The following is a 17450-nucleotide window of genomic DNA, read 5'->3' on the forward strand; positions in this document are numbered from 1 at the left end:
GCCCGAATTTCATTGATATAGGTATGTCTTGCTCAGTCTAATTCAAAATAGGTGAACAGGTACAGGCCTACATGCAGCTTTGTAATGCTTTCCCTGGGGACAGAAGCCCGAATTTCACTCGGTGATAGAGGTATGTCTTGTTCAATCTAATTCAGAACAGGTGAATAGGTATAGGCCTACATGCAGTTTTGTAATGCTCTCCCTGGGGAGAGAAGCGCGAATTTCACACAGAGAAATGATTATTAAATCTGTTGTGACAAAAAAAAGAGTGACACAATACAATACGATACAATACAATACAATGCAATACAATACAATACGATACGAGATTATGCGATACGATAATATACGATACAATACAATATACAATACTGACTGCAGCAAGTATCGGACGCAGTCCACGTGGCCGTAGATGGTGGCCAGACGTCTGGGCGTGTCTCCGTACTTGTCCTTCAGGTCAACGGGCACGTGCGCCGCGTGCAGCGCCCTCAGGGCAGGGACCCGGTTACTCTCTGCCGCACAATGCGCCGGGGTCCATCCTGTGGTGGTACGTGCTGTGCCCTTGGCACCGTTCTCCAGCAGCAGGCGTATGCACTCCACGTAGCCTTTGTGGTTGAACAACGAACGAACGAACGAACGAATGAATGAATGAATGAATACAATAGCTAGCCAGTGGATGCGTTCCACCGCTTAGCCTGTAGTTAAAACAACAACAACAACAAAAAACCAACTGATTTGAAAAAAAAATCACTAATTAAAGTAAATAAAGTGAATGAATAAATGAATAGATGAAAGAAAACGTGTATGAGAGGTTGATTTATTTTTCACTTTTTTTTTCTAACGAATAAGTTCCACGGTTACCATTAGAAAGCCAGTAAATAAAGAGATATATAAAGAAATACATTTATAGAGAAAGAAAGAAAGAATTAAACAAACAAATAAACTTGTAAATAAACACAGAAAAAGAAAGAAAGAAGCTTATCAAGGGTATGCGAGGAATCATTCAACTGTTGTTGTTTTTTTGTTGTTGTTGTTGCTTTTTGTTTGTTTGTTCTTAGAGAACAAGTTCCGCAAATACCACAAAAATTGAAGCGCTCGGTAACGAGCTAGCTACGCAAACTAGTGTAAACAGGAAACACACACACACACACACACACACGAAAACACACACACACACACACAAACACGAAAACACACACACACACACACACACACGAAAACACACACACACACACACAAAGAAAAAAAAAAAAGAAAGGGTAAACAGCAGATGAAACCGTTTGGTTTCATCGCAACAAATACATACTCCGTTCACTTTTTTCTTCTTGATATTGCTGTTTGTTGTTGTTGTTTTTCTCTGTTATTTGCATGCATACGATGCGACTCTCGGCCTTCCCCGGCCGGGACCGTCGCCAAACACGCACGCACGCTCAGCAATGATCCCGCCCCGGTTCCCCCATCCACCCCCCAACACCCCCCCTCCCCCCAGGCTCCTACATACGTCACGTACAGACCTTTCTGGCAGGCCCAGTGGAGAGCGGTGCGATTGCCGGAGTCGACGTCCTTTAGGTTGAGGTCGTACTTGCCCGTCTTGATGAGCTCCTCCAGGGAGTCGTAATCCCCCGTGGAGGCAGCATCATGGATCTCCAGCCCCGTTCCGGACATCCTCACTCCTCCCGTCCTCCCTGACTGACTGTGGTGCTGGTGGTCTGTCTGACTGTAATGATGATGGTGATGATTGTGATGATAATGGTGATGATCAGAATTTCGTATTTTGTATTTCTTTTTATCACAACAGATTTCTCTGTGTGATTTCTCTGGGTTGCTTTCCCCAGGGAGAGCGCGTTGCTACACTACAGCGCCACCCTCTTTTTTTTTCTTTTGTTTCCCTGCGTGCAGTTTTATTTGTTTTTTTTTCCTATCGAAGTAGATTTTTCTACAGAATTTCGCCAGGAACAACCCTTTTGTTGCCATGGGTTCTTTTACGTGCGCTAAATGCATGCTGCACACGGGACCTCGGTTTATCGTCTCATCCGAACCGATGACTAGCGTCCAGATCACCACTCAAGGTCTAGTGGAGGGGGCGGGGGGGGGGGGGGGGGGGGGGGGGGGGGGGGTGGAGAGAGAATATTGACGGCTGAGCCGTGATTTGAACCAGCGCGCTCAGATTCTCTCGCTTTCTAGGCCATAACTCCACTCCAGAATCAGAATCAGAATCAGAATACCTTTATTATCCGTAGAGAAATTAGTGTGGTGAAGTCTGTGATACACGATGATCTGATGGTTGGTATGATGCATAGTGATGATATGGCACAAACTGCTCCCCACTGATGACATGTCTAAGCGCCTCATACGGAACAACACAGACATGATAGTGGATAATAGCATATCACAGCTATATCTATAATACACACACACACACACACACACACACGCACACACACACACACACATATCACACACACACATATCACACACACAGATATATATATGTGACCAAGCGCGCTATGCTTGCTCCAACACTATTCACGCACAAGCCACAGCAGACGACAGTTTTCCCTCATAACCCGCGCACAGAATGTGTGACGTCACTCCGCTTACATCATTTTGTCCTCCTCGCCAGACACCTGCTCACAGCTCGCCCAATGTCGCATCCCGGTACGTCATTGGCTGAGAGCAAACTTGTGTTTCTGTTCCACAGTATTTAATTAATAGCTCTTTTGTTAGATCAGTAAACTACTAGTATTATATACTGGCAGAATCGTCTTAACTCCATCTTTAAATCTATTCCATTTATGTTTGCCTACGTGAAACTGATTTAACGCAGTTTGTAATTTTCAGCGACGAGCTCGTTAAAACTGACCCTGTTCAGGTGACTTAAATTAAGATTATAAATTCATCTTAAATAATCAACACTTCATTTTACACTCATTATAAAGTAGGCGTTGAGCTCTTTCTTTTGCAACTTATCCGATGCAAATCGGTTCAGTAATCATCTAGAAATCTGTCACTGAACACCTTGTAACAAGCACAGTTCTCATCAGATTTCTTCAGATTAGTGACGATTTGGTTTGCAGCCCACGTGATTGTCTTTGTAGTTCGCCTAATTTGTATAAATTGGCCGAGCGGGTGATGAGTGGTCACTTCCACACCCGAGCCAGCCGCGGCCAACACCTGCTCCCTTTGTCTCTTGCTGTGTAGTGGTCAGTGTCGTTCCCACAACAGCATCTCGCTACGTATGGCTGTAAGTACTATTGTGTAGAATGTGTTGACTTGTGAAAGGTATCCTTCGACACAGTACTTGTGTTCATATAAGTATGTTCAGTTGTTGCTTTGTTCAGTTAATTCTTTGTTTAGTTATGGCTTTGACATGACAGGCACAGCTCGGTTATGATTGATTTAGAAAATCGCCATGTCGTCATATGTTCGTAGCAGTATTCCATTTGATTCTTTTTACGTCAGTCAATGACGTCTCGGGATACAAGAAAGTCTGTTCCAGAATGTTCTAGGGGATGACTCATTCTCTCTCATCTGCTGTCACTGAAGGTTAGGTTACTTATCCCCGCTTCAGCGGAGACGATTTAAATGTTGAGCGCAAGCTTAGCTATACTCATATTTGGCTTTGATGCAACGGATAACTTGTGTAAGTTCATTCTCCACTTAATGGTTAAGCCATGATGGTGCTTCACTTACTCTCTGGTCTATCAGGTTGCCAGTATTATATCTAAGCCACTGATTCTCCATCTTGTTTACTATTCAGGTATTATCTTACATGCTGATCTCGGTTGTACTGCTACAGTGTGCTCAGTACTCTAAGATGTGTGTAGTATTCTGTTGAGGTGATTACAAGATAGTGTTTGATTAATATCAGTTATTGGTTAACACCACCTGATATGCATCAGTCTGTTAATTGTAAGTTAGTTATCATGCTCTCTCCTATACGGCTTATTCCCGTATAGTGCTACAGGATAAACTGCTTCATTTGAGTCACTTTGACACAGTATAAGCTTTTTGAGTCCAGACCAAGTAATAGTCTTTCCAGCTCAGTTATCATGCCTTCTCCTATACGACATACTCCGGTATAGTGCCACATGATGATTGATTCATTTGAGTCGCTTTAAATTTAATACAGCTGAAATAGTTTTCCATGGATTAGGTTGTTTGGTTACTTTACTAATTAAGTATAACCCTAGCCCTTTAGTTGCATGGTCTTGGGGACCAGGTGAAGAATAACAGACATGTTGCTTTTATGAGTTTACTGTGTATGTGTACTTGATAGTGAGTATATTTTATAAATTATATGTTAAATATTTTATGTACTAAGTTTGGGGTTTGATTTCCCATTTGGAGTTGATAGGATGAGTTTGTTGTATTTTGATAATTATGTTGTTATTATTTACTATAAGGTATGTTAGTATTAATGGTACTTGACTAAGGGAGTTGCATATAGTTGTTTTGGGCAAATACCAAACCCAGAGGTAGGCACAGCACTGTGTATGCTCCATGCTACCCACATCCATGAATGACTGACTTCCCACTTATGGTGCTTCCAGTGTTCATGTATTGTAGAATATGGTTTTTGTGTTTCGGTTTGGTTTTGTTTCCCTCCTTTATGCTTTGTTGATGCGGGTACTCTACCAGTCTTGGTCTTTGCCTCATGTATGTTCATTGTTATACATACATTCAACGTTGACATTGTATTTATGGCTTTTATTTGTTTGTGTCTTGCAGGCACTGTTTTTCCTGTAATAGCTGTAGTAAATAAACAACTGAAAGGGCGTCCGCTTTCATATGTTCCTGCCTGCACGAGAACCTGCTATCTTTTACTACTCTTAATTCCTCATTCCACTCCAACAATACCCTTACCCCTATCTCCACTCCACTCCAACCCTACCCTTACCCCGAGTCCATCACACAATTGGCGCTGCGAGCAGGATTTCTTAAGGAGCAGAAAGTCACCATCTTACGACAACAGGAAAACAGTGCAGCTGAATACAGCAAACTGAGCAATGGCAAACGAAGCACACGCCATCACCCTCCGCCCCCACAAGCTGCCCAAGTTCTCTGGGGAGGAAGGGACATTAGATGTCGAGGACTTCATCCGCGAGGTAAGGCTGGCCCTCGAACTCCAGCCCTTACCAGACTCAGTAGCAGCGGGGTGGCTCCTCGCTTCGCTGGAAGGCCGGGCCCGACAGGAAGTCATCAGACTGCCGACTGCCGACGTAAACTCGCCAGACAAAATTTTAGAGTTGATCAAGGAAAACTGGGGGGAGCAGCGCGATGGCCCCACACTGGCAGCTGCCTTTTATAAACGCCAACAGGGCGTGGGGGAAACAGTGGGGGAGTATGCCTCTCAACTAAGGACCCTTTGGATGAAAGCCAACCACGCACAGGCCCACGTACTGCCACCAGAAGTGCTCTGTCCAACTTTTGCCAATGGCCTTCATCCAGCTGCTTTACGTTGCGACATAAAGCGGATCCTCAGGGAACACCCAGGCACCACCTTTGAAGAAGCCAAAAGGGAGGCCCAGAGGTGGATGAGAGAGGACAACCCAGACCCATTAGACCAGTTTGCGGTGGCAAGGATCGCTCGACTGGAGGCTCGAATTGAGGCCCTCACCACTGCACGGGCATCTGCACCTACACCTGCACCGGCACCTGCAGCTACACCTGCACCTGCTGGCCAGAGAGAAGTCGCGTGGGCCCCACCAAGACTGCCACAGCCATCTCAGCACATGCGCCGGGATCAACAACCCCTGCGACAAGGACAACCACTCAAGCAAGAAGCAAGAGATGGAGGGAGATCACGACCACGCTGTCTGTGGTGTAGTCGTTTCGGCCACACTGAGCAACAGTGCCGCACCAAGCAGCGGTACATGCAGCAACGGGGAGGCAAGCCAGGACAACGACAGGGAAACTTCTAACCCCCGTTGCCATCAGTAGGCAGGCAACGGGGGGCGGGAACACGCTGATTGGCCAGTGCCCCACAGCAGACATCACTCTCAACAACCAAGTGGTGTCTGCACTGATCGACACAGGAAGCGAGGTGACCACAGTGACTGAGACATGGGCAGCGAAACATCTCAGTCATTTGAAACTACAGGACTGCCACATCACAGTCAGGGCTGTCAACGGCGCAGAGGTACCATACACTGGCATCTACGTCGTCGACATCCAGCTGTTCGACCAACACTGCCCCAACGTTCCAGTCCTTGTTGTCAAGGAGCCCACAGATCCAGCCATGCAGCAACGCAAAATGCACCTGCCTGTACTGCTGGGCATGAATGTCCTGGGTCCATGTCTATCGAAAGCCCAGGGCCTTCCTCCCTACCTCCAGACCGCTATCCGTGAGATTCATCTTGACAACGTCTCCACAAGAGGAATGGCACGGACACATCAGAAATGCTGCATCCCTGCAAACTCTATGGCAACAGTACGAGTGACTGGGAATGAAACTGCTAACCACCTCTTTGCTTCTCCACTGGCCCAACCACTCCCAGGAGGGCTTCTCCTGGTGCCAACACTCATTGCTGCTGACAAAGCTTCCCGGTATGTTCGTCTGGCCAACCTTTCACAGGAAGACAAATTCCTGCCAGCACGCACTCCTGTGGCAACCCTCCATGCTGTTGTTGCAGTTGAGAGCCCAGACAACATCCAGGTCACAGCACATGCCAATGAACTTGTTGTCTCCCTCCAAACCAATGCTTGCCCACCTACCCCTCCCCCTCCCCAATCTACTCCTTTCCCCTCTTTCGATGGCACCGCTACTCAGCAACAACAACTCCAGGAACTGCTGTCTAGGCATGCGACTTGCTTCTCCACAGGAGAGAATGATCTGGGTTATACAGATGCAGTCTATCATCGCATCCGAACGACAGACCCCGCACCAGTGGCCCAGCCATATCGCCGAATACCTCCACACCAGTTCCAGGAAGTACAGGACCACATCAAGGGGCTCTTAGCAAAAGATGTCATTGTAGAGAGCTACAGCCCCTATGCAGCCCCAGTCGTCGTGGTCCGGAAGAAGGATGGCAGTCTTCGCCTGTGCGTAGACTACAGACGCCTCAACTCCAAGACAGTAGGCGACGCATACCCACTACCACGGATCCAGGAATCCTTTGATGCCTTGGTGGGAGCCCAGTATTTCTCAACACTCGACTTGGCCAGCGGCTACCACCAGATAGCTATGCACCCGGACGACCAGCACAAGACCGCCTTCATCACTCCTACAGGCCTCTTTGAGTATACTCGAATGCCCATGGGGTTGGCTTCTGCTCCAGCTACATTCCAGCGGCTTATGCAGTCAACAATGTCAGACTACCTGTTCCAGTTCCTCTTGGTATACCTGGATGACCTTTTAGTCTACTCCAAGTCATTTGAGGAGCATCTGGGACATCTGGATGCACTGCTGGGTCGCATTGCACAGACTGGTTTGAAACTCCGTCTGGACAAATGCCAGTTCTTACGCCGAGAAGTCACCTACCTGGGCCACACCATCTCTGCAAATGGCGTAAGCTGCGAAGCTGGCAAAGTCGACGCTGTCAGGAATTGGCTGAAGCCGACCACTCTGAAAGACCTCCGCAGCTTCTTGGGATTCGCCAGTTATTACAGGGGTTTCATTCATCGCTTCTCTCACACCGCCGGTCCTCTCCATGACCTAGTGGCTGAGGCAGCAAAACAGGGAAGAAAGAAACTGCTGATCACCCGACTATGGCAGCCCAAGCATCAAGTGGCATTTGATCAGCTAAAGACGGCCCTCACAACAGCTCCAGTCCTTGGCTATGCAGATTTCACAAAGCCCTTCATCATGGAAACTGATGCCAGCCATGACGGGTTGAGTGCCATACTCTCCCAGGACCAGGATGGGGGTCGACGTGTCATTGCGTATGCCAGCCGTCGTCTACGCCCCACTGAGAAGAACCAGGCTACGTACAGCAGCATGAAGCTTGAGTTCTTGGCCATGAAGTGGGCCATCACAGAGAAGTTCCGGCACTATCTCATAGGTGCCACCTTTGTTGTCCTCACGGACAACAACCCATTGGTCCACTTCCAGACTGCGGCCCTTGGTGCCTTGGAGCAAAGATGGGCATCCCAGCTAGCCCAGTTCACCTTCGAGGTGAAGTACCGGCCAGGTAGAGCCAACCCTGCTGACGCCCTGTCCCGATTACCATTTGTTTCCCATCCCCCATCCATATCCACTCCGATGCCCCCAGAAGTTGCACTTTCAGAAAGTGCCCTTTGCAACCACCAGAGCGTCAGCACAGCAGTTATCATACCCCCTGATGGTGACGTGCCACCAACTCCGTCCCCAACTCAGGAGACTCTGCTGCCACGACTCAGCAGACCCGAACTCCGACAGCTCCAGCTGGAAGATGTGATCATTGCACCCGTGCTGACAGCCTGGCCATCCAAGCCAAAAGCCAGCCAAGACCGTCAGGTACGCACCCTGTTGCAGCAGCATGCCCGACTGGTCTGCGAAGACGGTGTCCTGCTCAGGCAGATAACGGACCCCAAATTTGGAGCTTCCAAGCAACTGGTCCTCCCGAGCATGCTTCGCCCCGATGTCCTCGAGATGGTACATGACCGCATGGGACATCAAGGTTACGAGCGGACCATGGATCTGCTGAGACCTCGTGTTTACTGGCCAGGTATGTATGCTGACACAAAAGCATATCTTACCAGATGTCAGCGCTGCACCATGAACCGCCTGCCCTCCAAGATTCACACCCCAGTTACCCCTTTACTGGCCAGCCGCCCACTAGAAGTCCTAGCCATCGACTTCACCAGACTGGAACCTGCGAGTGACGGCCGGGAATCCATCCTAGTTGTCACGGATGTCTTCAGCAAGTTCACACAAGCCATCCCAACCCGCAACCAGGAAGCTTCATCCGTTGCCCAGGCCCTGGTGCGAGAATGGTTCCAGCGTTACGGGGTACCAGAAAGAATCCACAGCGACCAAGGCCGTGACTTTGAATCCAAACTGGTCAAGGAGCTGTGCCGCATCTATGGCGTCAAGAAGACCAGAACAACACCATACCATCCCCAGGGTAACGCCCAGTGTGAGCGGTTCAACCGATCCCTCCATGATCTGCTGCGCACCCTACCACCGGAGCAGAAGAGACGCTGGCCCATACATCTGCCGGAGGTTGTGCAGGCGTACAACAACACGCCTCATGCCTCCACGGGGTTTGCCCCACACTTTCTTTTGTTTGGACAGGAACCCAGGCTCCCGGTAGACGATCTTCTAGGGCGCCCTGAACCAACAGCCGCAGGAGCTGTGGACTGGGTGAGGCAGCACCGACAGCGACTCCAGGTGGCACACCAGAGGGCACTACACCAACTGCAACAGGCAGCCCTGCAACGTGCCAAGTTCAACAGGCAACACAGCACAGCCCATGATCTACACGTTGGGGACTACGTCTACGTAAGGAACCGAGTCCTGGGCCGCAACAAGATACAGGACTTCTGGCAGCCAGACCTCCACCAGGTGACTAACCGCCCCTATGGACACCTACATGTCTACTCCGTGGTGCCATTGTCGGGTGGCCCCGAAAAGGTAATCAACAGAAAACACCTGCTGCCGGCAACTGAACCCATCGCAGACTGGGAGCCAGAACAGCCCAAACAGCAACCTCCAGTTCCATCTCCACAAGACTCTGACACAGACTCTGATGATGAGGTATGGTTTATAATACCACCCCATCCCCAGCCCAGGTGTGGAACTCCTCCACCCGACACTGCGTCAGAAGCACCCGAGGCCACAGCCCAGAACGACCTGCCTGCAGCATTGGCCCCTGTGCAAAGACGGTCCCAGCGCCTCAAAGAGAAGGCCAGAATTAAGAATTGACATTCTTTTCCTTTCCTTCCCCAGAATGGACAATTGAGGTTGAAATTCTAGTCTCACTTGCAACTAGGACTATTTCATCCACTCTATTTTTTTCTAGTCTTGCCTCTCCCATGGCCTTTTCTGCCATGTGGCCAGTGCAAAACAACCTGTTTCATCTCTTATGTACATTTTTTATTTTGTTTTCATTCCAACCAGTTTGGGTGGACTTCATATTTTGTGGGTTTTGGTGTACTTTTTTTTTCTTCTATTTTTTTTATTCTTGCCTCCCCAAGGCCAATCCTGCTAAGTGGTCTTTGCAAAGACAAATATTTGTTGTTGAAATGCTTGCTTCTTAATTTTAAGCACTAGTCGGGCAATCATGTGATACATAGATTGATATGCACAAAACTGAATGCTTTCCAACCCCTTCTCTATATCAAACTCTTCAAAGTTAAGTTAGGATGCATTTGACTAAACTCTTAACTTAACCTGGCTAAAGCCACTTTGAATATAGAAGTAGAGTATTGTTCCTAAGAATGTTGCAGTCATTTCACATTCGCTTAGCTATTAGTTATCAGCTAAATTATCTCCCTTACCTGCCCAATAATTCTTGTTTGATGCTCAGCTAAGTCTCCTCACAAGAATTACTTTAAATTAACCATCGCGGACGATGGTTTTCAAAAGATGGGGGGAGGTGTGACCAAGCGCGCTATGCTTGCTCCAACACTATTCACGCACAAGCCACAGCAGACGACAGTTTTCCCTCATAACCCGCGCACAGAATGTGTGACGTCACTCCGCTTACATCATTTTGTCCTCCTCGCCAGACACCTGCTCACAGCTCGCCCAATGTCGCATCCCGGTACGTCATTGGCTGAGAGCAAACTTGTGTTTCTGTTCCACAGTATTTAATTAATAGCTCTTTTGTTAGATCAGTAAACTACTAGTATTATATACTGGCAGAATCGTCTTAACTCCATCTTTAAATCTATTCCATTTATGTTTGCCTACGTGAAACTGATTTAACGCAGTTTGTAATTTTCAGCGACGAGCTCGTTAAAACTGACCCTGTTCAGGTGACTTAAATTAAGATTATAAATTCATCTTAAATAATCAACACTTCATTTTACACTCATTATAAAGTAGGCGTTGAGCTCTTTCTTTTGCAACTTATCCGATGCAAATCGGTTCAGTAATCATCTAGAAATCTGTCACTGAACACCTTGTAACAAGCACAGTTCTCATCAGATTTCTTCAGATTAGTGACGATTTGGTTTGCAGCCCACGTGATTGTCTTTGTAGTTCGCCTAATTTGTATAAATTGGCCGAGCGGGTGATGAGTGGTCACTTCCACACCCGAGCCAGCCGCGGCCAGCACCTGCTCCCTTTGTCTCTTGCTGTGTAGTGGTCAGTGTCGTTCCCACAACAGCATCTCGCTACGTATGGCTGTAAGTACTATTGTGTAGAATGTGTTGACTTGTGAAAGGTATCCTTCGACACAGTACTTGTGTTCATATAAGTATGTTCAGTTGTTGCTTTGTTCAGTTAATTCTTTGTTTAGTTATGGCTTTGACATGACAGGCACAGCTCGGTTATGATTGATTTAGAAAATCGCCATGTCATCATATGTTCATAGCAGTATTCCATTTGATTCTTTTTACGTCAGTCAATGACGTCTCGGGATACAAGAAAGTCTGTTCCAGAATGTTCTAGGGGATGACTCATTCTCTCTCATCTGCTGTCACTGAAGGTTAGGTTACTTATCCCCGCTTCAGCGGAGACGATTTAAATGTTGAGCGCAAGCTTAGCTATACTCATATTTGGCTTTGATGCAACGGATAACTTGTGTAAGTTCATTCTCCACTTAATGGTTAAGCCATGATGGTGCTTCACTTACTCTCTGGTCTATCAGGTTGCCAGTATTATATCTAAGCCACTGATTCTCCATCTTGTTTACTATTCAGGTATTATCTTACATGCTGATCTCGGTTGTACTGCTACAGTGTGCTCAGTACTCTAAGATGTGTGTAGTATTCTGTTGAGGTGATTACAAGATAGTGTTTGATTAATATCAGTTATTGGTTAACACCACCTGATATGCATCAGTCTGTTAATTGTAAGTTAGTTATCATGCTCTCTCCTATACGGCTTATTCCCGTATAGTGCTACAGGATAAACTGCTTCATTTGAGTCACTTTGACACAGTATAAGCTTTTTGAGTCCAGACCAAGTAATAGTCTTTCCAGCTCAGTTATCATGCCTTCTCCTATACGACATACTCCGGTATAGTGCCACATGATGATTGATTCATTTGAGTCGCTTTAAATTTAATACAGCTGAAATAGTTTTCCATGGATTAGGTTGTTTGGTTACTTTACTAATTAAGTATAACCCTAGCCCTTTAGTTGCATGGTCTTGGGGACCAGGTGAAGAATAACAGACATGTTGCTTTTATGAGTTTACTGTGTATGTGTACTTGATAGTGAGTATATTTTATAAATTATATGTTAAATATTTTATGTACTAAGTTTGGGGTTTGATTTCCCATTTGGAGTTGATAGGATGAGTTTGTTGTATTTTGATAATTATGTTGTTATTATTTACTATAAGGTATGTTAGTATTAATGGTACTTGACTAAGGGAGTTGCATATAGTTGTTTTGGGCAAATACCAAACCCAGAGGTAGGCACAGCACTGTGTATGCTCCATGCTACCCACATCCATGAATGACTGACTTCCCACTTATGGTGCTTCCAGTGTTCATGTATTGTAGAATATGGTTTTTGTGTTTCGGTTTGGTTTTGTTTCCCTCCTTTATGCTTTGTTGATGCGGGTACTCTACCAGTCTTGGTCTTTGCCTCATGTATGTTCATTGTTATACATACATTCAACGTTGACATTGTATTTATGGCTTTTATTTGTTTGTGTCTTGCAGGCACTGTTTTTCCTGTAATAGCTGTAGTAAATAAACAACTGAAAGGGCGTCCGCTTTCATATGCTCCTGCCTGCACGAGAACCTGCTATCTTTGACTACTCTTAATTCCTCATTCCACTCCAACAATACCCTTACCCCTATCTCCACTCCACTCCAACCCTACCCTTACCCCGAGTCCATCACATATATATATATATATATATATATATATATATATGTGTGTGTGTGTGTGTGTGTGTGTGTGTGTGTGTGTTATAGACAGACAGAGAGAGAGAGAGGGGGGGTGAGGTGGCGTGGAGAGGTCAATCTCTGCAAAGAGCGAATACGACAGTGAACTGAAGAGCCGGCTAACTCTAAGGAACCAACTCTCTTTACATGATTCACTCTTTACACTCTGACGTCAGACATTGTTTGTCTTCTCAGCTGGCACGGCTATAATTATAATTACAGCCTGCAGGCGACTTTTATTTCTGGTTCCCGATGTGTTTCTTGCTGGTTACATCAGAGTCCCTATATATCTGTTTGCTAGTCACACTAGTAATTTCCTTGATCTACACACACACACACACACACACACACACACACCATGGCATACACGCACACACACCTTGGCACAAACACACACACACACATGCACGTACACACACACACACACGTACACACATACGCTAAAGCTCAGTCACGCACCCGCACATTAAAAGGCGCTGGGGAACGAGCACACCGGCAAACACACACACACACACACACACATACACACGGTACGCACACACACACATCTCGACTTATACCCCCCTCGATCCACTCCACCTCACTCCCCCACCCCCAATCGCCATCCACCCCAACCCCAACCCCCCACACGGATACACTGCTATCAAAACACCACACACACACACACACACAAAACCGCCCCCAAACAACAGCAAATCCCCTGTCAGTTTTTTTCGTTTGAAAAGAAGCGCAAAGACAAAGACCCCGCTAGAACTGTCGTCAGTTCTAAACCCCTGTCAGAAAACATCTCTATCAAGAACATGACTGCACTAAAAGCCATCCCCAAACAACAGCAAAACAACTTACAGCAAAACAATACTGCACGTACGAAACAGTCAGCCATGCAGGTTCGATTCGATCGATCCACACTGATAATCGGTATATTGGCTCCCGATCCGCTGTTTCCAGTAACTGATCAATGAATCACGATCCCACGAACGCACTGAAGCCATGTGATAATACGAAACATGTAAAACGATATGAAAATCTATCTAACAGACATCGATAGCAACAACAACAAGACACACTACCCAGTAGTTATACGAAACGCCTGAAGCAAAAACATCCAACCACAATACAAGAATCTTTAGGAAACTGATGTTGTTCGTGTAATGAATAGCAAAAAGAACACTTTAATGCATCCAGAATCGACCTTGGACGTACTGGGTAACAGAAAGCAATAAAATGAATGTCAAACCATACCTTTCTAACAGCAAGCTTCGCTTCCCTCGCAACCACTATGGCCGCGAGTGTGAAAGGTTGTCGCTTGTGCGAAGTGTGAGTGAACGCGACGTAGACCTGTATATGTGTGTTTTGGGTGAAGGCAACGCTATTGATAGAAAACAGTCGACTCTCACTGCGTGGTGGGCCAGCGATACCTGTTCGCGTGTCACGCGATTGCTGTGACAGGTCGGGACATGTTCGATCCCTCCGTAGTACAGATCTTTTGTATGCTCAGTGTGGAGAAGTAGGTATATGACTTTTTTTTGTTGTTCTTGAACTGCACACACACACACACACACACACAATCATTAACATACACATATGCACGCACGCGCCGGGGCGCACAGACAGACAGACAGAGTGCATTGAACACTGCACGTACAAACACTGAACACTGAAACAAGAAATATTTGAAATCAATACCTTAATTTCAGCCATTAATGACGTGGGAGAACAGATAACAAGAACAGTGACTGATCAAAACAAAAAAGTACTGAATTAATTATCAGTTTTAAATTGATCAACACCTCGACCACCAAGTACTGAATTAATTATCAGTTTTAAATTGATCAACACCTCGACCACCCAGGGCGCGCGCGCGTGAGTCACACACACACACACACATACACTCGTGCATTCACCACCACTCCCCACACTCTTTCAATTTTCCCCTCCCACCGCGTACCGTCCCACTCAAACATTCCCTCTGTGTTGGACTCCACAAAACTGAGCGAGACACGACAGAGACACTAACGAGTGAATCAACATCCAGAAAGATGCACTGTGGTCTGTCCGCCCACACAACAACAGGTCCAAGTTCACTGCTTGGAGCCCGTCCTCAGTCCACGACCTGATGTCAATTCAAAGTCGAAAACATAACTAAATCGTTTATCCTCACTCCCTCGATACACCTCTCCCCACACCGTATTCCTCTCAACATCGCCCCCCCCCCAACCCCCGCACCTCATACACCTTGGCCGTCTGCCTATATTATATTATATTATATAGCATGGGACTCAACCTCTTTTTTTTTTCTGAATGTAAGATCGGTGCTGTCCTGGCACCCTGCGAGAGAGTGGGGCAGAGAGGGGGAGAGAGTGAAATGAGGAGAGAAAGTGAGAGAGGGAGAGATAGAAAAGGTGTGCAAGAAATGTGAGGAGAAAGAGGGGGAGGGAGGGATGAGAGAGAGAGAGAGAGAGAGAGAGAAAGGGTGAGCGAGAGGGAGTGGGGAGGAGAGGGAGGGATAGAGAGAGAGGGAGGAGAGGGTAGAGGGAAATAGAAAGGGTGAGCAATTGAGGGAAGAGAGAGTGGTGAAGGGGGAGGAAAGTAAGAGAGAGAGAGAGGAAGAGAAAGGGGAGAGAGGGCAGGCAGCATAGAGAGAGAGAGGAGGGAGAGAGAAACATCATAGAAAGAGAAGAGAGAGAGATTCCAGATGATTTATTCATGTACAGGACTAGGCCCCTTAGGAAAGGGTATGTGAACATTATTCTTTTATATATATATATATATATATCAAATATAAACATCACATTACAATGCATGTAAAAGTCAAAATACTCAACAACAAAAAAAGTAAAACAGTGCTATGGTTCAAAGAAAGAAGAAAGAAAGAAGAAGGACAAGAAGAGAGACAGAGAGAGGGAGAGGGGGGACGATGGGGAAGAGGGAACGTGTTCCACATGTGCATGTTCTTCAGTCCAGATCATTCTTAAAAAAACACATTTGCATTTCTTCAACAATTTATTATAAACAAATCATCAAAATATTTCCAGCATGAACTGATTCTGTTTATTCACTTACTACAACTACATGCACCACTACTATCTCCCTTAAAAAAAAGAAAAAAAAGAAAAAGAAAAAAAAGTCATACATGTGCACTACTTTATCAATCACATTTTCTAATCCTAACTCTAAGCTACTGTCCTGTGTCAAGAGCACACTCCGTTGTTGAACATTACGCATACAGGGTTCACAAAAAGTTAAGGACCACTTGGAGAACTTGCATGACCAGTTTTCAGCCTATGAAGGCATGGTGTGAAATGATGCCGACTCTCGAAGAGACAGAAGTGGTGGACGCAGCCGATGCAATGGGCACCACTCTGTCAAAACCAGAGGTGCTTTTCTTGCACACGCACTTCCATTTGTTATACTGGAAAAACACTGTCGTTTATATAGCTGTCATTTATAAACTTATGAATTGTAAAAGACAAATGACGGGCGCCATAGCCGAATGGACTTTCGATCTGAGGGTCTCCGGTTCGAATCACGGTGACGGCACCTGGTGGGTCAAGGGTGGAGATTTTTACGATCTCTCAGGTCAACATATGTGCAGACCTGCCAGTTCCTGAACCCCCTTCGTGTGTATGCACAAGCATAAGATCAAATAAGCACGTTAAAGATCCTGTAATCCATGTCAGCGTTCGGTGGGTTATGGAAACAAGAACATACCCAGCATGCACACCCCCGAAAACGGAGTAAGGCTGCCTACATGGCGGGGTAAAAACGGTCATACACGTAAAAAGACCACTCGCGTATATACGAGTGAACGTGGGAGTTGAAGCCCACGAACGCAGAAGAAGAAGAAGTAAAAGACAAAAACAAAAAAACTTTAAACAAAACTTTTTTTTTTTCAAAACACATTTTTTCAAGCTGTTATAGTGTTAATGGTGCACATTTGCCAAAAACAGCCATGCATGTATTCAGTGAGGTCAGTTTTTTTTTGTGTTTTTTTTTTTAAAATTTTTTTATAACATTTTATTTTTGTCAAAGTTGCCAGTTGTAGACCCAATGCATGCTGCATACTTTAATGGTCACTCGGTTTTTTGTTTATTTATTTTTTTATTTTTAGAACATTTCATGAAAACATACTTGACTGATTAAACAAGACTTATCTGGAGTTGTACCCTATGAGAGGGCGCTCTGAAATATTTACGGGCTCATGGGGTCAGAACTCAGCTTGGCAAAGGCCAAATATTCAAAGGCACGCAACTTCAGTAGTTACATACCTTCCTTTTGGGCTGAAACCGGGCTGATCTGAAGAAAGAGTCCTTACTTTTATGGAGTGGTCCTTAACAGTTTGTAAAGTCTGTATAATGTCAAACAGAAAAAAAAAACGATGAATGGGTATGTGACAGAAATGTCATCACACATGCGATGGATGCACCACTGAATTGATTATGTTAGCTGCCTCCTATAACA

The 17450-nt window shown here is 45.9% G+C and overlaps 1 protein-coding gene across 1 annotated transcript in view; it reads right to left on the reverse strand.

The window, feature by feature from the left end:
• Window positions 1-14345, reverse strand: part of LOC143280558 (ankyrin repeat domain-containing protein 66-like) — an 18139-nt gene extending 3794 nt beyond the window's left edge. Inside the window, exons 1-3 of the mRNA XM_076585252.1 lie at window positions 14232-14345; window positions 1515-1717; window positions 377-605 (exon numbers count right to left, since the gene is read on the reverse strand). Of these exons, the coding sequence (XP_076441367.1) occupies window positions 377-605; window positions 1515-1665 (380 nt within the window). The 5' untranslated portion in view covers window positions 1666-1717; window positions 14232-14345. The remainder of the gene's footprint in view (window positions 1-376; window positions 606-1514; window positions 1718-14231) is intronic.
• Window positions 14346-17450: the final 3105 nt, after the last annotated feature.

Source organism: Babylonia areolata, chromosome 3 (assembly GCF_041734735.1).
Source record: "Babylonia areolata isolate BAREFJ2019XMU chromosome 3, ASM4173473v1, whole genome shotgun sequence".
Classification (NCBI taxonomy): Eukaryota; Metazoa; Mollusca; class Gastropoda; order Neogastropoda; family Buccinidae; genus Babylonia; species Babylonia areolata.